General features: G+C 40.1%; 1 protein-coding gene, 2 long non-coding RNA genes and 2 pseudogenes across 3 annotated transcripts in view; 2 read left to right on the top strand and 3 right to left on the bottom strand.

Annotated features, from left to right (window-relative positions):
- Positions 1-751: 751 nt before the first annotated feature.
- LOC148734815 (uncharacterized) lies at positions 752-2,153 on the bottom strand (annotated as a pseudogene).
- A 2,497-nt stretch (positions 2,154-4,650) lies between these two features.
- On the bottom strand, positions 4,651-5,914 carry LOC148734816 (uncharacterized). The gene has a single exon (XM_088755013.1). It carries the CDS (start codon positions 5,873-5,875, stop codon positions 5,024-5,026), a length of 852 nt encoding a protein of 283 aa, XP_088611139.1. The 5' UTR covers positions 5,876-5,914; the 3' UTR covers positions 4,651-5,023.
- Positions 5,915-11,588: 5,674 nt separating this feature from the next.
- On the top strand, positions 11,589-12,488 carry LOC148734817 (uncharacterized; annotated as a pseudogene).
- A 2,938-nt stretch (positions 12,489-15,426) lies between these two features.
- On the top strand, positions 15,427-16,777 carry LOC148734818 (uncharacterized). Its single transcript, XR_015999198.1, has 2 exons — positions 15,427-16,114; positions 16,280-16,777. It is a non-coding gene; the product is annotated as an uncharacterized LOC148734818 (long non-coding RNA).
- A 1,292-nt stretch (positions 16,778-18,069) lies between these two features.
- The window catches only part of LOC148734819 (uncharacterized), a 5,171-nt gene continuing 1,001 nt past the window's right edge, over positions 18,070-22,239 (bottom strand). The window contains exons 1-2 of the long non-coding RNA XR_015999200.1: positions 18,833-22,239; positions 18,070-18,655 (exon numbers count right to left, since the gene is read on the bottom strand). The exon at positions 18,833-22,239 is cut by the window's right edge and continues 1,001 nt beyond it. This is a non-coding gene — a long non-coding RNA (uncharacterized LOC148734819). The remainder of the gene's footprint in view (positions 18,656-18,832) is intronic.

Consider the following 22,239-nt stretch of genomic DNA (forward strand, 5'->3'; position numbering starts at 1 on the left):
CAAACAAGTGCCTGTTCATTTTAAGATCTTTAAGGAAAGAAGGGTACAATCAGGCAGGCCGAAGTAGGCCATCTGTTTCTAGATCTGGGTCTACCAAATATATTATACGGGCTGCCCGTATTTGGCGCTGTAAATTCCGAATTTACAACAATCCAATGTTTCTTAGATCGATGTTATAAGCGCAAGTATACATCTGACCACATTAATGTCTATGAATTGTTAGATCAACAAGATACACGTATCTTCAAAAATGTTTTTAATAATACAATACACCCTTAAGGAACTATAATGCTAAAAAAAAATCAACCAAGTACAATCTGAGGAAAGAGACAAGTCACCATCCTAAAATAAACACTGATAAGTTCAAAAACACGTTTGTCAACCGCTTAATTTTTAAACATAATATAGTCTAAAAATTTTTATATTGACTTTCTCTGTAATTTATATATTTAGTTTCTCCTAATGTTGTAACATAGGACATGTGATTATTTATCTTACGCCTTAATAAAGATTCAATTCAAATTCAAATACAATAGCGATGCTTTTATTTCACCCAACATCAAGAACATTGATATAATAGACATCACGCAATCTCTTAAGCAAAGGTGGGGTTAAATATCGGCAAAGAGCCAAATATGTATAAAAAGGTGACAAAAGCCTGAAGAGAAGGACAGAGCATGGTTGAGAACTAGCATACTAGGAATTGAGAGCCGTACAATTGATAAACAATGCTAAGGCAAATGCGCTGCAGGCAAGAACCGGAAGAGCGTAACAGCCCATGTCTGAACTACACCATGACCCATTCATCCCCGATTACGAAATTAGTTGGCATGTAAAGTGCCCGACCTGATGTAGAGCTTGAACATGTCAGACCTCCAGCGACCAAGAGCCCGGATTTTGAGCGTTGGAGAGACCATTCTCAGTGGCAAGACAAGTGGCCCCTATTCGGAAACTATGACTTTTATATCGAGAAGGCTCGAGTCCACAACAGGTTAAACAACGACGTAACTCAGAATTGAAATGGATGATAGTAATAGGGCTCCCATCAGGAGAGCAGAAAAGTGGCCCAGGCGGAGTGCCTCGTAACCAACAATATTCGAGGAGCGATTTGACCGGACAGAATGGAAGGGAATCTTTGCACGCAATACTGATATCGTAGGGCCAGTTGTCTGTGTTATGTCTAAAGTGAGTGAGTGTGATGTTGACCCTGCAGATGTCAGCTGAACTCGCAAGAAAGCTGATGTTGGAGTACTGAACAATGCTACTTGAACAATCACGGCTTTTGGTTGCTAGCTCTTCAACACGGAAAAACCCGTAAAAGGCTAATAAAAACATGGTGGAAAATGTAGTGCGCTGAGAAACCGAAGAGTTGGTATGGTGCAAGGAGCGAACCAGTTGATGGAGAACAGATTGTGTAATGGGCAGCCAAATATCGGCCCACTCATTTTAACCAACTTGTCACATATGTATGACGAGAATGCTGTTTACACCCTGCCACCGTTTGGTCTTTCAGATTATAACATGGTCATCGTCTGCACTAAAAAGAGGCCATCCCGCACTGGGCCTAGCAGCAAGTTAATTTCGAGGCGTGACACATGTGCTAGTAGGAAAGCCGAACTAGGACGGTTCTTTTCAGCCATTGATTGGTCCATTTTGATTCTGCTCCTAACAATGACGATCACTCTAGACAACTGTGTGACATCATCACTGCAGGACTGGACGCTATCATGCCCACAGTGAAATCTGAGGTTCATCTTAATGACCCTCCGTGGATTACTCCTGAATTTAAGACTAATCGCCAAGCGTCAGCAAGCTTTTATGTCAGGGGATTTAACCAGCTTCCATCACCTTTGAAATACTGTTAACTGGGAGCGGAAAACTCTTCGAGAGAGGTTTTTTGCTTCTAAAGTTGAACATCTAAAGAACACCAAGCTCTCCCAATGGTGGGGGGAGGTCAAGCGTATCGCTGGGATGACCCCTGCATCAGGTTCTGACAGTCTGCATTTGCTACTCCACATTGAGGGACTGGATCACCATCTTCCAGACCGTGATGTCACAAACGCTACCAATTCTGCCTTCCTGGACCAAATGAGGTCTTTCTCGCCACTCAATGCTACTCCACCCTTCAAAGTGAACTCGGCGGTGGTAACCATTTCAGATGTCGATGTTTTGACCGCAATCAGAAAGTTGAACTCCCGCAAGGCTGCAGGTCCCAGTGGGATACCTAGTTGGGTGTTTAGGGAATATGCTGACTTTATAGCTCAGCCAGTGACTTCCATCCTTAATTGTAGCTTTGCTGAACAACAACTTCCCCATCTTGGAAGCTGGCGGATGTAGTACCCATTCCTAAACAGAAACCTGTCAAAGTCATCAACAAGCACTTACGACCCATTTCCCTCACACCAATAATAGGCTCTTTGCAGGACTTAATCACGTGCTTGGATACCACATAGCAACGCATTGCTGGTGAGCAAGCAAACCAGCGTCCCGCTCATTGTACTGTACAAGAATTGATCAACTCAAGCGAAGCGAACTTTGACTGTTTGGTTGAAAACATCCCAAACGCTTGTTGTTTCAGGACGCAAAACGAATTTTATCGTGACTTTTGTTTGATTGTGCTTGAATTCCGCCTGATTACCTTCGCTCTTGGAGAAAAAGCTCTGCGGAAGCCCTAATATACGACAAGACATGGCCGCTTCTTTAGGGCCGAGTGACGGTGAGTTTCTTTGTTTACAGTCGTACTTCAATCTTATAACCTAACATTGTTCGATACAGAAAATCATCATCAGTGTTAAGAATTATATTTGCTTGAATCCAGAAGATTATGATCTACATTTCCGATTTTCCATGAACACGACTAGTGTTGTTTACATTCTCGCTCGCTATATTAGTCTTGGATATTACTGACTCATGATAATAAATTGTTCGTTTTATCTTGTGTTAATGATACAAAACGAAGTTTTACGCCATTCTTTATTCTAGAAGGTTCACATTGAATTGGAGGTGATATCTCTATGTACCACTCTATTTCTTTCCTCTAGCTGTCTCTGCCAACCTGTCAGCATTTCCTGACCTTACATTTTCTGAGGTTGAAGCGTATGCCCAGAAAGAATCTGGCTGCAGGCACACAGTCAAAGGCTATAAGTTTTTCGCTGAACCTGGATATTTACACAATGTGAAAGGTGAGTTTTCATGTAGTAAGAATATAAATTGTGAATACACACACACGTTCCTCTTTGAAAGTTGTCTAGTTGTTGATGTCTTTTTAATTCATACTATCGACCTGAGATGTGTTTTTTCCTCTCTTTACAGTATCTTACGAGCAGGGTTCTGCCAACATTACTGCCAAGTGCCATCGGTCAATGAGAAAGAGTGAACTCCCTCATCAACTCTACGTAATTGTTGTAGTTGACTCAAAAGCCATTTCTGGAAAGTGCTCTTGTGTGGCAGGCCTTGGGGGCTATTGCAATCATGTTGTTGGCCTCCTGTATTATTTGGCACATTGCAAGCAACTGGGCTTTTCTTCTCTTCCAGACGACTTAACATGTACGAGCATGAAAGAGAGGTGGAGCATTCCAAGAGAACGCAAAAATTGGAAATCAAGAAGTCCAAAGTGTCTTGGTCAAGAAACCACGGCCTGGGGCTAACTATGACCGATATATAAAAAACACTCTGTATTCACCAGCCAGGCAATACAGAGTACTTGATGAGAGCCACTACAACAGTGTTGAGCCAAAACCACTCATAGCAACAATAGCTCCTAGAGTTAATGCTCCTTTACAACTGGTATCTACCAAATTTGGTCATGCTGTGAAGGGAAGTGTAATATCCTATCAACAAAAGCTATCTGAGGAGTACTTGATAAACAACTACTCCTGTACCTCTTTCCCAGAGTTGCCTCTTCCAAGTGCTGAGATGCGATTTGAAAATGATGTGTCTATGTGTCTCCAGCAAGACAAGCTTACTTCATTGGGTGTGTTGAGTCTCTCCAGGCAAACTGCCATTGAAGTGGAGGAAAAAACAAGGGCACAAAGTGAGAGTGGTCTTTGGACAATGTTAAGGAACAAAAGGATCACAGCTAGTAAATTTGGACAAGTTGCCAAAAGAAAAAGCAACTTCGACAACCTAGTTAGGCAAATTAACCCATCAAGACATGTGGTTACAGCACCTATGCAGAGAGGCTTAGATTTGGAACCCCAGGCTGCATTTATTTATGCCAGCAAAGCCAAGCAAAACCAAGTGAATCTCTTCCCATAAGGGCTGGTGATAAATCCAAAATGTCCATGGTTGGGATGCACCCCTGACCGCAAAGTGTTTGATTTGGGTGTTGAAGAGCAAGGCCTTTCACCTTTTGGCCTTTTGGAGATAAAGGTTGTTAAAGAAGGTGCAACTGACTTTGAGAATGTGGCCTATCTTACAAAGGACAACGATTCCAATGTCCTCAAGCTTAAAAGAAATCATGACTATCATTATCAGGTCCAATGTCAGTTGGCATTAACTGGCCTTGAGTGGTGTGATTTTTTCAGTTACATCAACGACACTACCTTTTTCTGTGAAAGAATTATGTTTGATCCCATCTTTTTTCAAACTGCAAAAGACAGAGTTGATTATTTTTTCTTTACCTATTTCCTGTGAAGTTCACAGTAACCATTACAATAACAGCTGTATTTATTGCTATGAATTTCCTTGTTATAAAGTTCACACAATGTGAGTACACAGTCAGTGCAACCTAATATGTACAAATTCTTTATTTAATGATTCCTGGCTATGATTGAATTTATTATATACTGAACATTTAGTTGTTAGTGGTATCACTGTCATCTGTGTCTTTGATCAGTGCACCTTGAAAGTTAGTCAACAAACAGGCAACTGTATACAGTTGATTGACAGATCCCAGTATAGACAATGAGATGTCAGAGTCAAATATATGAAATTCCTTTCTCCTTCTTATTGCACGTTCCACATGGATTCTTACTTTTGCAATAGTTTTTGTTTCCAAAACATCCTGGGCTGAAAATTGAGTTTAATTCTGAAGAAAGGGTGGCAAATTCAAAGAAACTTGTTTACTGCTTAAAAGATCTTCAATATCAAATCCCTTATCTGCCATGACACTGTCATGTGCCTCCAGAAGATCCAAAATGCCAGAACAACGAGTTATTTCTTTGTCTGATATCGAACCAGTGTACAGGCTAGAAACAAATGTGATAGCCCCATGAGGAGCAATCCCAATTAAACCTTTTAAAGTAGTGCTAGACTTGTACGATGAATACAACTGAGACTGTAATAGCAATGAAGAAGGGGTTTGGACATAAATTTCAGTGCAGTCAATGATGACACGTGTCGATGGATACAGCTCTTTGAAGCTATCTGGCATAAGTTCATTAATGCACTCTCTAGTTGGCCATATTGGCTGATTGCCAAGAAAGAAGTACAAAAAATTGGCCCAAGTTGTTATTTTTCTACTCACACTAAAAACATGCAAACTAAAACGCTGGGCAAAGTCCAGTTCAAATAAACCAAGCTTCAATCGAACACAAAATGAAAAAAGCTCATCTATCAGTTGCATCTTGCGTACTCCTGGCCTGTTTGCACCTATTCCTGAAGCATACACATAAACCATTGTTTCTGCAGTTGGTTTAACAAGTTCAAAAAATAGCTTAAAGTGATCATAAGTTGGAAAACCTGTGTAAAATCTCACAAGAGCATTATCTTTAGAGAACCTTTCCAGGCCAAATCGACTAATCTTAAGATTTGCCTCTAATTCTTGAATTTTTGCCTCTGATGACTCCTTTGTGGCAGCAGCAGCCTCCTTGAGTACTCTCATCTCGGCCTCCTTTTTTTGCACTTCTAACTGAGTTATTTTCAGCTGCTCCATTAGGCTCTGAATCTCACTCCTTGGAGCCTGATAATCTAGCTCTAGTTGGGATGGTGCTTTAGGTGGCTCAGGCCCTACATCACTCTCGTCTGTTTGTGTCTCACTAAAGGGAAGAAGTTTAATAAACATATAAATGATGTAGACATACAGAGAAAGAAATCAGGGGCTGTTGATACAAAGGGTCTAAAGGAAAGTGGAGCCACAGAGGGTCATTCTCTTCAGAGTGAGTCATTGGCTACAAACACAAGCAAAATGAGGCTTTTGTAGAGATTTTCTTCTATTATTATTACTACTAAATTTTTGTCATTTTTATTAGCATTATTATCATTATTATTATTATTTTTATCCTTATTATTATTATTATTATCATAACTATTACTGTTATTACTATACCCATATGTCAATGCGTTCTGTCTGCAATTGATATTATTATCTTTCAACATGTCTTACAATCTTTCTTCTTTGGGTCGTTCTAGCTGACCAATTGAAGACAGACAGGACAGAATCTTTTTTCAAATTCCGTCGACCAGCCCGGTCAGGGGGAGAAAATCTTCCTCTGCAAAATGTGCAGAGCAAAACCCTGGTGCCTTCAGTGAGCTAGAAAAAAATAAGATATTAAAGCTAAAAAATTGCATGCAATCCAAGAGAAACATAATTATAAGTAACACGTAGATAACCACGCAAATTGAATGACAGTACATTGAGTGAAATTTCACAAGTACTACTATTCAGGGGGTTGTAGTTAGCACCTACCTTAAAGTTGTCACCAATGTCTCGTCTAATTTTAACGATCCAGTTTGCTCTGAGTTGATCGTCTTTCTTAGGAAAACGATGAAAAGACAACGAGCTGTTGTAACGGGAGTCATTGTTACATTGTGGAGCACAACAATGCAACGCAGAACCTCGTTTTTTCTTCTTGACAGGTTCTAAAACAGAACAAAATGTTGTTCTCAGTTTTGTGTTCGCAATTGGTTGGAGAAAAGATTATGATAACGAAATACCACGGTGAGAATTTAGCCACTCACTTACGGCAAAAATGAAAGCGAGCGAGAATGTGAACACTAGTTGTGTTCAACGAACTTAAAAGAATTCAACACGCAAAATCAGAAATAGAGATCATAATGTTCTGGATTCAAGCAAATCTAATTCCTAACACTAAAAACCGTTTTCTGTATCGAACAACGTTACATTTCTAATACTAAAATATGTCTATTAACAAGGAAACTCACCGTCACTCGTTCCCGAAGGATCGGCCATATCTTGTCTTATATTTGAGCTTTCGCCTGGCTTTTACTCCCAGAGCAAAGGTAAATCAGGCGAACTTCAAGTCCAGTGAAACTGAAGTCACAATAAATCTCGTTTGTTCTTTTACAACTAGCTTTTGGGATATTTTCGACCAAAAAGTCAAAGTTCACTTTGCTTGAGTTGATCAATTCTTGTACAGTACAATGAGCGGGACGCTGGTTTGCTTGCTCACCAGCAATGCGTTGCTATGTGGTAACCAAGCACGTGACTAAGTCCTGCAAAGAGCCTATTTCCAAATTAGCCGAAGACTTCGTGGTATCTGCGTTCATCGGTCTGGCTGTGTTGAAAATTATCAATCCTGACCAGTTTGGAGCCTTACTGAAATCCTCCACGGCCCTAGCTCTGACGTCCATGCTGCATCACTGGACGCGCGCAACTGATGGCACGGGATCTGCAGTCAGGGTGGTCCTGTTTGACTACCGCAAAGCTTTTGACTACATTGACCATCAACTGCTCACTCATAAAATTACAGTCTTGATATCCCTCAGGGTGTAGCACATTGGGTAGTCCACTTCTTAGTGCATCGCTACCAACGTGTAAAATTATCTGCTGATTGTTTCTCTGAGTAGGGCCCTGTACCAGTTAGTGTACCTCAGGGGACAAAATTGGGGTCATAGCTCTTCTTGCTAATGATAAACGGTCTAAGAATTCCCCAGGTTCAAACTTGAAAGTATGTTGATGACACAATGGTGGCAGAGATTGTCGTGCGTAACGCATTAGGTGACGCCCAAACCGCTGTTAAAGTGGTGGAGGATTGGTCCAAAGCACAGAAGATGCGGCTTAACACTGACAAATGCAAAGTCATGGTCATCGACTACAAAAGGCAGAAACACCATTTCACTCCCCTCTTGGTAGATGGCAAAGAATTAGAGACGGTAGAGTTGGCTAGGATCCTAGGCGTGACTATTTCATGTAACCTTAAGTGGAACAACCACATCAATGATGTTATAAAAAGAGCAAACAAACGATTATACTTTTTAGTCCTCCTGAAGAGAGCCCGCATTCCAGCGGATGACATAATTAATTTTTATTGTACAACCATATGTCCTGTTCTAGAATACTGCGTACAAATATTCCATCATGCGTTACCTGCGTATCTTTGTGATGACATTGAAAGGGTCCAAGGACACGCATTATCCATCATTTCACCAGAACTGTCATACCATGGCTCGTTAGAAAGGCACGGTTTAGCTTCACTCTATGACAGACGCATTAAATTATGCACAGATCTGTTTTTGTCTGTCTCAAATCCATCTCACAAATTATATAATTTGCTGCCAGATAGACATCTTTCAGCTTACAATACTAGACACTGGCGTGTTTTTAACATGCCATGCTTTCGCACTGATCATTTTAAATCTTCATTTATCCCGACTATGTCCACATGTGCTAACCTAGATTTTTAGCTATTCCACTTCTGTATTTTAGTTATTGTTGTTATATTAGTATTTTTATTTAGGTCTGCATTTTTGTAATTGGTTGTCTTATATAGTCTTATATAATCAAAGATTGTGAAAAGCATGCAATTCAGCCTATGACTGCAATGTATTTTATTTGGTAATAAACTATCTATCCTATCTATCTATCTATCCCACTTAGAGCGACTAATAGCCCTCAAAAGTTTTTGAATGATGAATGTTTTGGTAGGATCATGTACACCAGCTACTTTGTGTACATAACTAGTAGTGGAGAGATAAGACGTTATGGTTGTGGGTGCCAATTTTCGTGCATTTAGATAGGAAATGAAAAGGGCCAGGGAAGAGCAAGTCAAGGGGAGTGAGGGGGAAGCTGAATTGAAATAGTAGCTGTAAAAACTCGTTAAAGACTGCCCACACTCTCTGATACATTTTTCGGGTAGCGGATGATAGTGACGACTCAAGCAGAGCCCTCAAATTAGTGACCAACTCTCTGGCAGAAGGCTCTCGGGCACTTTTGTGGGAAATTCGTCCACTCCTGGACACAGTTCCTTGAGCTTGTCGACTTGAAACTGGGAAATGTGATTGGCGGGAGTATTCCAAACTCGTTGAATATGCCTAGCTCAAAACATTATTTTTTGTCCTTTTTTACCGTTTGACCTATGCTGTGCTGGTTTTTTAGCCAATAGTTGGGGCATGTCCAACTCCATCCCACGTGTGCTGATTCTTGGGCATCCCTTTATTAACCCTAACCCTAAAATATACCCTAACCCTAAAATATACCCTAACCCTAACTTTTTCACCTGATTTTACATTAAATAGACCTATTTGATTGCTCAATCCTGAAAAATGGATTTTTCCGAAAAAACTTGGTTCTTTGTTAACCCATTAATGGCTGCAGCTTTTGTGAAAAACTGTGTTTTGAAGCTAGTCGAGCAGATTTTGGGTCAATGTTGTGGTTTTAAAAGCTCAAACTTGCCAAAAACCCATTGACAGCTCCTACACTCGACGGCCTTTCGATCCAAATGCAAAATGGCGGCCTGAAAATCTCGGGAACGTGCAGAAAGCAAAATTTCAAGATTGACAAGTAATGCCCCACTTACGACTTTGACTTTTCTCTCTTTCTCCTGCCCTTTTTTTCCCCTCTTCTTGCCTGAAGTTTCTCCTCGCTTGCTGGAAATTTAGTAGGCTTCATTTTGGTGTAGAGATTTTTTTGGAAACTACTCATTATTTTCAAACCACAAGCTCAGAAAGGTAGGTGGGTAATGGAACAAGATTTTCGTGCACATTTTCAGGTAAAGGTTACATGGTTTTTTTGCTATTTCTCCAATCTCCTTCACTCAATTGCGCTCATTCGGGTATCGTTTGTAAGATATTTTCAACCTGTTCAAGTACGTGCTCAAAGTCGTGCTCCAAATCGTGCTCCAGGGTTAAAAGTGATGATATCACAAGGCGTAGAAAGGGTGTGGGTCCACATGGGCACATACGGGCGCACTGGACGCCAATAGGTTAAGTATTTAAAGCAGTTCATTACGAATCATCCTGACTTTCAGATTTCGTAACCTGTGCTAATACGTTGGCATGGCCTTGGGGGTAGAACAGTCGAAAAGACATTAAAATTCGACAAACATGTCCTCCACTCCTTTCGCCCTAGTGTCATTATTCTCCAACTACACAGTAATAACCTCGTTACTCTTTCACCATTGAATGTTGGTTCAGCCCTCGAAGAATTTGTCAATTTCTTACACGAGTCATATGGGGTGAAGTTGGTGTGTGTGTGCCAGATTGTTCGCCAAAACTCAGCTGAGGCTCTTAACACAAAGGTCAGCATGTTAACACAATACCTTAGGGTTGTGTTAGACCCTACACAATATGCCATATTCTGGGGCCATAGAGGGTTTTGGAAGGTGAAAGAATATTGTTATACACCCGATGGTGTTCATTTAAACTCTAGGGGTCAGCATAACCTGTATTGTAGTCTCAGAGGGGCAGTTCTGCGATCAATGCGCCTTTCACCAATTTCTCCATCTTCGGAAGGAGTCTGTTAAAATTGCACTTTTTTTTACATGTTTTGCCAGCTCTAATATGTGCCATATGCCAAGCCTTTGATGCTTTACTATTACATTCACCTATTGTTTGTGTCAGCCTTATATATTTACAGTATGCCATTGTCCTTATTAGGCATGGCTACGTATGACTCAGCTACAAAGCTGTTTGATTACAAGACTTACCATACTGTCATTACTATGTATGAAACGTATGTACACCTGGCTGCACACGTATAATTATTTTACTGGCTCCGGCTCAAAGTTAGGTACTGGCTGTTACCGCAAAAGTGCACAATCCTTTCCGACCGCTCAGTTTCTGGGTGTGTCCTTTGCACTCGGTATTCCGCCTTTACCTTAGGCAGGACAGTACATCTGGCGCTATTTCACAGTGATTTTTAAGTTCATTTCCGTCGCTACAGAGTGCATTATTTGAGTTCTGCCCCTCTGCGATTCAATGTTAATTATTATCTTTCCATAATCTAGTTTCTCATCAAAGAAATTTTATTGATAAGCCATGCAGGAAGAAGCGTGCAAATTCTGATCAGTCCAACACTAAAAGGAAGAAACTTGCACATTTGGATCAGTCCAACAAGCAAAGGAAGAAGTGTGCACATTCTGATCAGTGCAACACGGAAAGGAAGAAGCGTGCACATTCCGATCAGTCCAACACGGAAAGGAAGAAGCGTGCACATTCCAATCAGTCCAACACGCAAAGGAAGAAGCATGCACATTCCGATCAGTCCAACACGCAAAGGAAGAAGCGCGCATATTCCGATCAGTCCAACATGCAAAGGAAGAAGCGTGCACATTCCGATCAGTCCAACACGCAAAGAACAAAACACACGCAAGGTTCCGACTTTTCTGAGGTTTCTTCAGACGTGGCTGTTACCGCTCAGACCTGGAGCAATGACCACAACTGATCTGTGAGCTCTGTCCACCTCCATCATGACGACCTTTCCACAGGCAATACAACATGCACTGGGAACTGGAGGGACCCATAGCCTGGTTGAAGACCCCAGAGCATTTTCAATTCTACCCGTTGAAAGTGATGGGGAACGTTCCTCCAGCGGGGCCATTCAAGGGGAAATCACAGCTATCTCTCAAGGTACACAGCCTCATAGTTCCCCTCAGCAGCCATTCTCAAGCATAGCCATAGCTCTTGGCTTTAGAGTCACCTCGAAAATCAAAGGAAAAATTTGGGGTAATGAATAAGTTGATTTTGGCGGTTTCCTTTCGTTGTCCCCTAATATTGATGTTATTCCCTGTCCTTAACCCCCTCAAGTTCGTCATCAAATCAGCCCCAGTTGACACTAGATCCTAGCCAGCAACCTAAGAGGATTCATAGCCTCAATCAGTGGTTATCAGCTTTTAATACTTTTGTCACCATTTATGTGAAGAAATATCATGTGGAGAAATATCCTCTGGAGGCTCCTAAGCTGATGAAATACTGTGAGGTTGTGAGGGACATTGCGTCTAAACTTGGTAACTGGTCATTTTATGACGAACAGTTTTGTTACGCAAGACAGTCAGCTCCCGACCAATACCCCTGGGATACTATTCATTGGGAACTATAGTTAAGGGCAGCGACATATTTTTATGCTCGACCCCAGCTCTCTTCTGATCAGGTTTCCACATGCACTTGGAACTGCCAGTCGTTTCCTTCACCCTGGGAGATTTTGTGGTGGGTGCGGCTTCGACTATGTTTGTTTCAAATGTGGCTCACCCCATCCCTCAAGTCAATGTTCATCCTCTACTTTGCAATGCACCCCCCTGCTCACTCCGGAGCCAAACAAGCCCATCCCCCCTCGGCAGTCCGGTCACCAACGTAAGGGTGGACAGGCTTAGTTTTCTTTTGCACGGTTATGAAGCAAATTTTGGTTTCTTGGCTTTTCTAGGGGTGGCGAATGGTAAATGCGAGACTTTGCGAGACTACCATTTTACTTTGCGAGACGGAGAAACTAGCGTTTTACTTTGTGAGATGGCGAGACTTGCGCTTTACTTTGCGAGACTAGCGTTTTTCTTTGTGAGCCTGAGACATTTTGACTTTTTAGATTGCGAGACTGAAACTTCAAAGGGTTTGGAGTGCGAGCGCGAGACGTTCAGACTCTTAAATTGCGAGCCTCAGAATTGGTTGAGAGCTACAAGAATGAGCTAGAATGTGCTTGTACAAAAGTCTCAAAGGATCCTTTTGTTGAAAACCCTTGTACAAAACATGAGATCTGAAAATCTGACAACAGTCAATAAATTCAATTTTTTTCCTGGCCATGACCTAATTTCTGGTCAGAAGGTTGCACTTGGTCGTTTCCCTTTGATTTTTTGGACTGACGCTCCGTCACTTAAAACTCAAGTTCTCTGGAAGCTGTCAGAGAGAACGCACGGCCGTGTTTGAACTCAGTTGAGGTGGAAGCGTTCAGAACAATGGAGGAAACCAAAATGGGCATAAGGTCTTCTTCTTCTCATCAGAACCAAAAGCACGAATCACGTAAGTACTCTATACATGAATGTTGGTATTTGACATATGGTATTTCAATGACATATGGTATTTCCTGGACTGGACTGGACTAGTAAAACGCGGACTAGTAAAACGCGGACTAGTAAAACGTGGACTAGTAAAACGCGGACTAGTAAAACGCGGACTAGTAAAACGCGGACTAGTAAAACGCGGACTGGTAAAACGCGGACTGGTAAAACGCGGACTAGTAAAATGCAGACTGGATGAACGCGGACCTAATTTTTTTCTTGTTTTTCCATTTTTGTAAATGGAATAAAACTTAACAGTAATGGACTTAACAACAACTACAACAAAAAACAATTTCATACGAAGGTGATCACAAGACTTAATGGCAAGCCAATTTTAAAACTTGTGTACTTTTAATGTTATGCCAATTCATTTTGATGGTTTAGCGAGTGACAATCCCTGTTTGACCTTTAAGCTACAAAATGGGTTTGACATGCGCCAGATACAAACCATTTTAAAAGTTTATGCTAAGAAAGAATTTTAATAAGCACCAGTTCAAAATCCTAAAATACACTTTCGTAGTAAATTTCACAGCAGAAACGCAGGAATTCGATGAATAAAACTCACATTAAATCTCCTTGTGTCTAGGTGGAAAGAATCCCATTGACTTCAGCTTTTCGGTGGAAGAAAAACCAATTTATACATGCCATTACAGAAAACAAACAAGCAGACTGACAACTCTAAAACACATATTCGCATTCCCTCACAATTTAACTTACCGTGACATTTAAAACAGAACAGAGGTAAATCTTTGAAGAATAATCGTCGTTGGAAATAAAAAATACTTTCCTTAAGACCTCTAACTGCTTTTTAATGAGAAAATCATCACATGATCATTTAACTCGTGTGTTTGTCACACCAGTACTGCTGTTTCCTCAAAAGCGTATGCTTCTTCCCTCTTCAATTGCCAGGTGTCCTGTCGTGACAGTTCCGTATCAAAAAGATGTTTCAAAATTTGTTTGTAAGCCTTTTAATTACCTTTACAAATAACAATGTTTTGGTGACAGCTTTCTCTTCAATTTGAAAAACGTTTGTTTTCTTTATAACTCACTCGCTATTAAATTGTTAAGTTTAAGGAGGATTTTCCTGTAATTAAACATGTAATTGTAGTCCTAAATCATTTGGGTTCTTTTGGCAATCATTTTTTAATGTGTTAGAAAAAATAAAAATGTTATTCACCAGCATAGGTCGGTCCGTATAGGGAACTTCTTAATTATTCGTAGTTCTGAGCTGTTCAGAGATTTCTGTGGCATGTCAGGTTGTTAGTTTAGTAAAATTGTCTCAACTTAGTTGCACTAGAAAACGAAAATTTTGGCTCGGGTCTCCAAAGTTATGCAGTTTTTATTGCTATGACCCACATTACAATCACTTTCATTTCTGGATACAACTATTTAATCGCCATTAAGTCTTGTGATCGCCTTCCTATAAAATTTGTTGTTGTTGTTGTTGTTAAGTCCATTACCGTTAAGTTTTATTCAATTTACAAACACAGAAAAACATGAAAAAAATTAAGTCAGCATTCATCTAGTCCGCGTTTTACTAGTCTTCATTTTGCTAGTCCGCGTTTTACTAGTCTGTGCTTCACTAGTTCAGTCCAGTGCAGTCCAGTCCGCGAAATCCCATATGCCTTTAAGAATGTGCTGACAGTTCGCTGTTAGTCTACCAGTAAAACCAGGATTGGCCAGTCAAGTCCTGCGGTCCTATATCTGTAAGCTACTATAGCTAGCAATGAAAGATCTAGGCCGCAAGTCACACTGATGGTGGATTTATCTGGAATTGTTTGCCCAAGATGGCAAAAGTTGGCAAAGTAGGTTGAAGTATTAAAACTACCATACACTTGATCGTGTCGAAAGGGGGGAAATCAAAACCACCAGCTAGGTATCTAGGAAATGAAAGTTAATATTCAAAAGATTAATTTTTCTGGAAAACAAAGTTAATTCAAACTAGGTATTTGATTAAGGGTCTATTAAGCATAGCATTTTCTTATTTGTTTTCTTATCTTAATTCATGTTAGACGTCATTTTAAAAAAACCAACAAACAAATTGGGACTTTGAAACCTTTAGCCTTGCAAGAAATTGAGACTCCGAGACACCTTCTTATAAAAAACGACACTGTGAGATGCACATAACCATTGAAAAAACAAGACTGTGTGACCTACGAAGTTTTTGCAAGGCAAGAATACTATTTAACAAGGTCTTAGAAGCAGTTCCCCAAGAAGTTAATCCATACGTTATAAAAGGTGCAATAAGGGATTTATAAATATCAAGAAGAGTTCGATTAGCAACTACCGTATTTATTCGCCTATAAGCCGATCTCGGCTACAAGCCGAGACCCTAAACTTCTTCATGTCAGCAGCTGTTGCATTGAAATAAAAAATAATCACAAAACATTCGGCTATAAGCCGAGACCTAATAATTGCAAAGTACTCCACGCGTGTCGTTAACTGAGATGAATTAACATAAACCGAAAACAAAAGGAGCTTCCCTCTCGGGAAACATGTAACCAAAAAGTAGGTTATTTACCCAGTTGTTATTGGTCGTTTAATTGAAAGTAACAAATCACAGATAAGTTGAATTTAATGTGTAAATAAATAGAACCATGCATGACATAACAAAACATTCACCTGAGTTCAGAATCCTGTCTCAAGCAATCGCTCTCTTTCAAAGTTATCGTAATCGATCATCATGCCGAAAGTTCGTCGTTCTTCATACAACTTAGCGTTCAAACTAAAAGTCGTTGCTGAAGCAGAGGCCGTCGAGAACAACTCCGACATCGCTGGAGATTACGGAATCAGTGAATCGATGGTGCGTCGCTGGCGAAAAGATCAAGCGAACCTGTTTTATGGTGAGCTTAAAATGTCAGCAAAGCGAAAGACGATGGGCTGCTTTTTGCCAAAGTATCCTGAATTGGATCAAACACTACTGGACTGGTTTTCAGAGCAGGGGAGTCAAGGTAAGTCTTTCGCTTCTTTAAAACAAGGAAAAGCTTTGATCAACTGATATCTGTCAGATCGTGTTGCAATGTTTACACAAACCGTGGGAATGACCGCTTCTGATTGGCCAGTTTTTCATGTCGGCAAAACAAGTTAAACAGTTGATCTCTGTTATCTTTTACAAGAATTGCTGTAAGCGGATTAATTCTACTGCTAAAAGCGAAGGAGTTGAGCAGTGATCCAGACTTCAGAGCCTCACTGGGTTGCCACCAGAGATGGAAAAAGCGCCATTCCATCAGCCTTCGCACTAGGACAACCCTGGCCCAGCGACTCCCACAAGATCTGGAAGAAAAGATCATCCAGTTCCATCGGTTCGTGATCGCACTTCGGCAGCGGTATGGCCATTCGCTCTTCAGGCTGTTCAAATATATGGATGAAACTCCTATGCGATTCGAGCTTCTGTCGAGCAGAACCAACAATGATTTACATGTACCTACCTTTCGTGATCTCGGAAATTTGTGTTTGTTGATAATCGCTCGGCTTACAGTCGAATTAACATTGAATTTCGAATCTTGTTAAGCACCCGTAAATATTTTTTGGCGAAAATACTCGGCTATAAGCCGAACCCCCTTCCTTGGTGAGAATTTACCTGTTCTCAGTTTAATTTGTTGGAAAAATCACTCGACTTATAGGCGAATAAATACGGCAAATGTCTTAGCTTTGCAATTAGACCAACATTTTTACTTAGTTTTGTTGCAAGGGTATAGATATGGTTTTTCCGAGTTAGATCCGTAAAATATATCCCCGTCTTGGGATCGCATCCTTTCAATTAAGTCATTGTATCGCTTCGGTTTCGATCGCTACAGACAAGCTCTATTCACAGGGCGATGACGGGCTCTTCGTCAAACAAAACATCATTCAGACAATTGCAGAAAGCAGCTTGTGTTAATGATGACTTATAAGATCTTTACAACAACGGTGGGAAGGAAGCACTGCTCGCCATTCTTAGCAAATCGCCAACCACATCGCGTCCATCAGCCCCACGAGGAACAAAACATCCTGACACTGCACAAAATAATCCAGCACTTTGAGGTAAACCTCTTTTAGCAAAATAAAACTCTTTAGAAGAGTGCGAAAAACATTCGGCGAAGAAGACGTCTAAAACCTCAAGGCGTCCAGGGCGTGCAGTGGCAGGGAGGACAGAGCTGAATAATGAAATGCTACATCATGGGTACGCCATCAAAAACACGGCCTCAGGCATGCAAGGTTTAAAATTCAGCAAAATTCGCAGAAAAAAGGGGAGGCATTCAAAAGCTCGAAACTCTGTTTTTACTGAAGGCACTCCTCCCTATCTGGTGTTTTTAAGGGGTATATTAATTTTTAAAAAATTTAGGGGGTGTACCAAGTTTTTGGAGGTTGTTCCCTTAAAGGAAACCGGTCTCGCACCAAGAAGTTTATAAGTTGATCGCAAGAACCCATTCACTAATGCTAAGGAAAATGTTTACATTTTTGTGTTGCTTTTTTATCGTGACATTCACGTTTCCCTCGGCATGTCATAAGGATCGTTGGTTTGGTAAGAAAACAAGAGGTTCAAATGAGGTTTGCTATGGTAAAATAATGCCCCTAACAGCCAATTTATCCAGAGTTTTGGAGATCCAGCCTGGCATAATTTACGCGTGTTTGAAGCACCGATGGTTCATAAAGAAAGAAGACAAATGCTGTTTTTCTCTCTTGTTGAAAACCCACTCAAAAAAGCTCAGAAGCATTCCTCCGAAACTGTACTAGTTCCTTGATGAATGTGGGAGAACTGCCAAGAGTTACCGCCCGGGAAGCAAGTGTTGTAACAAGTGCCGTAAATATTATTATGAATTAAAAACAAACAAAACGGTGAGTTATTTCACTACCATTGATACCCATTAAAAGTTTTGCTCAGTGAAAATACTAAGATAAAGGAACAAATTATATGTAATTGCTGTATCCATATTGTTTAGACTTTATTTAACTTAAACACAATAATCTTTGGGACTTAAGTGTAACAATACTTTGCTACTGATATAAATTATTACTTTAGAGAAACAGTGAAAGTGCTTCTGGCCATGGAATTTCTGGAGAAATGGAAACAGAAAATGAAAGCCAACTGTATGATGCTGAGAAACTTACTGAGGTGGCAAAGCAACTTACAGATAACTTTAAAACTACACTTAAAATCGCAACTTAAATTCTACACATTTTGGGCCACGAAATCTTGAAATACCCTACCAAAATAAAAACTTATTGTTGTCTACCTCTCTTTAATGCAGGAAGACATAAAATTATGGCGCTTGCATTTTGTTTCTTGTTAATATGTTATCTCCAGTTTTTATCTTCTAGAAAGCTCAATTCAAGAACAAGTGAAAAAGTTTCAACTTGCCTTGTTTCATTACAGCAATAAAAATAATGCCCCCCTTTACAGTCCTGTTGACGTGAAAAGTTTTCGGCAGAACCATTGCCCTGGCCTTTGGGAGACTCTTCTGACAGCCATAACAAACGATAGAGCTTCCCTGACAAGTGATCACTTTGACCTACAACAAAGAAGAGTTGTTGCATTATTGCATATTGTAGCATACTTTCAGTAAGAAACTCCTTGGATGAAGTAGAGACCACTTTTTTTAAATGCAAAGCAATTTCCGCGTTTTGTGCACAACTAAATGAATGGCTTCCCCTGATCATTTTCAGGTCTCAGAAAACAAACAACTTACAAAAAGATAGTGGATTACATCCAACATTGAGTGGTTTGACAATGAGTGGTCTGTCAGCTGGACAAGTACTTGGTTTTCTTGTTAACCCCAGGACTATTGAGAAATACAAAAGGGGACTGGCAGATAAGCACAGATATTGCAAAGGATCAGCTTTCCAAAGCAAGCAATTTAATGGTAATTATTAAGAAATTTAAAATCATTATTATTACTACCAACATTATTATTATTATTATTATTATTATTATTACTAAATTTGACCATTCTATAATTATGAGATTTCTGTACAAGTAAATAACATTTTTCAAATTGCCCTTTTAACCTCATAAACATTTTATATAAAGAAAAAATCTTCCCTGAGGTATTAAATAATATTAAATAGAGAAAAGTAGCAATGAGATTTTATATACTACCCCCACTCTAATAAAAAGAAAGAAAAAAAGATCAGTGTGTGGAAATTCAATCCAAGGAATTAAATCAGAAATCAAATGCAGAATTACAAAGAAGACAATTAAAATGGCAACAGCCATTATCATAGATTACTTATGACCATTTAATTGTTTGTTTTCAGCTTAAAGTGTATATGACACAAAATGTTTTATTTGTTTTCTGCTAGTTCAATATATATAACAAACGGTTTGAGAATTTAAAATCGTTGAAAATAATTAACACATATTTTTCGTTTAAACTATGCAGTAAATTGGCTTGAAATTCGTCCACTCAAGCGCGAGGTCAAAAGGTCACAGAACTTTACCTGTGATGTCAGGTTGTTTGACTCTCATCGAGAACATGGCGGAAAAGAAGAGGCCAGTACAGAAAGGTGGACATTATTGTGTGGCTGGGGTACCCAACAATAGAAGCTGTACGAATACCAGCTACACACTGGGTATTTCGATGCACCAGTTTTCTGTAATTCCAACAGTGAAAGCCCAATCGCTGAAATTCGTGCAGCAACACCGAGTTGATTTCGGCGAACCTGTTGCCAAAAATGCCTCGTTGTCTTCGGCTCACTTTGAGCAAAGTTCTTACGAGGCCACCTTGGCATTTTCGCTGGACGGTATGATGCAGGTAAAATGGAACAAAGTTCTTATCAAGGGCTCTGTTCCAACAAGACATGCAGTTCTAACAGATCGCAAAAGGTGACAGGTAAGCGATTTCTCAGCATCTGCTATTACGGCTGGTCGCTCATTAACATTAACATATGTAAGCTTTTTCGATGTAAATAACCTATTCTGTGGTAAGTTTATAAAATTTTTGGAAGCATTTATGTCTAAAATGTCCGTGTCTAATTGCATTTTTGCCATGCTGAAAGCAAACTGAACAGCTACAACCTATACCTTGGTGAATCATCATCATGTTCACTGGAGTTTTGAGTATGATTTATACAAGCTCTATGATCTTTTAGAATCCTACACATAATCTTAGCCAAAGCAAGGGTGTCTTGTGCTCAATATATTTTATCAACCAGGATATTTTATGTTTTTGCTGCAGCTAAGGCGTGATGCCTTTACAGAGTTTCATGAGTTGGAGGCTAAGAAAAAGAAGGTTGATGAGACCAGGGAAGAATCAATGAGTAACCTTGTAGATCATCATGATGATGATACAAATGAAGAGAATCTGTGCAACATCGCAACTGATGTGTGCATGAGCCCAATTGATGAAAGTTCTGCCAGCACCAATGCCTCAACTGCTACTGTTTCTGTTACCACTCCTTTCACTTCTGCAGTTGCCTTGACCTCCACCAACAATACCTGTGCTAGCCAGTCAATACAACACCTGTTTCTGTCACCACTCCATCCCCCAACGTAACACCATTGCAAGGCAGCTCTTGTGTAGATTGTGTACATAAATCCAAATTCAAAAATCAGAAGAAGCAAACTATGCGTCTAAGGAGAATAGTAAACGAACAGAAAAAGGAGATAAGAGAGCTCAAAAGTGTGAGTGCTTAACAAGACCTAATTATGCTTTCTTGTACCTTTGTATAATGGCGAAAGAATAGTATCCATATTGAACTTGATTTAAGTGTTCCTGGTTTTATCGAGTTATTGACAGGTCAGGATATACAACAGGAATGGTTCCATCAATTCCTAGGAGAAAACTGTCCAGATACTAAGGCCTTAGCTAATATGGTGAACGACCACTTTATCAGTCTGACATCAGATTTTATCCCCTTCACTCCAACCGAAGTAACAGATCAACAGGTCCCCCCCGGCCTTGTAGTGAGTGTCACAGAGGTTCAGGATTCTTTATCAAGCTTGAATATTGGGAAAACCATTGGCCCTGACATGATATCAAAGAGGGTCTTAAAAGAATTCGCACCCGAACTCGCCCCGCTAATTATGGATATTTATAACTGCTCACACAGAGAGGGCTATAAACCTGATCTGTTGAAGCAATCCATAATCGACCCCCTGCCAAATGTTTCCCCGCAACAAGAAATCCAAAGGGACTTGAGAGCTATCTCCCTGACCTGCACCCTTGCTAAGGTCATGGAAGGGTTTGCGCCCAGCAGACTTGTGGCACATCTTGGAAAAACTGGACCCACGCCATTATGCAAGGGAGGGCACTCCACCATGGAAGCCTTGGTTTATATCCTACAGGCAATACACGAGGCAACAGATAGCGGGAACTGTGGCGTTACAATGTTCTTTGCTGATTACTCAAAGGGCTTTGACTTGATTAATCATTCCATTCTTCTCAGGGAGTTGACACTTTGATATAGATACTGTGTTAATTTCGCTTTCAAGTTTTTCAAAGGCAAATGAAATAGCGGCAAAGAGTTATAATTTTCATTAGAAATCCATTTCTCAGCTAAATATCTCAACCAAAACTTTCGTTTAAGAGCTCAATTTAAAGCCTTTTTAAAAAACGCTTCTCAACACTGAACCGAAAGTGCAGAAATCATTATTTTACCGCTAGGCATTCATTTTCAGAAAAACACAAGTGGATATTTTTGTAAATGCGAATTAAATATAAACAAAAGGATACTAATTTGATACCACGCAATTATCCCGCATTGTGAAAGCCTTTTGAAAAAGAATTATAGCTTCTCCGCCCAAAAGTTGCAAGTTCTTCCGTCAACAGCCTTCTCACTTCATCGGACAAAGCCCAAATGCGTGCAAACGCCTCTCAGAAATGCAGTTAGCGAGCCCTCATGGTAAAAATGCCATCGGCTACCCTCATTTCAGAAAGACACACTTAACCGTCGTGAGGTTGTAATGTATTTTGGTTTCTTCTATTGGCTAATGAAACACATTTTTCAAGGTCAAACAAAAGCAGCTCTATCACAAGTGTTCTGCATAGCTGTGATGATGACATGTTATGCACTACAGAAAAAGTTTTACTTAGCCTTAATTATTAAGGCTAAGTAGGCGCATGATCTCATAATCTACCAGATAGTGATTAACTAA

The sequence above is a fragment of the Stylophora pistillata genome, chromosome 3 (assembly GCF_964205215.1).
Source record: "Stylophora pistillata chromosome 3, jaStyPist1.2, whole genome shotgun sequence".
NCBI lineage: Eukaryota > Metazoa > Cnidaria > Anthozoa > Scleractinia > Pocilloporidae > Stylophora > Stylophora pistillata.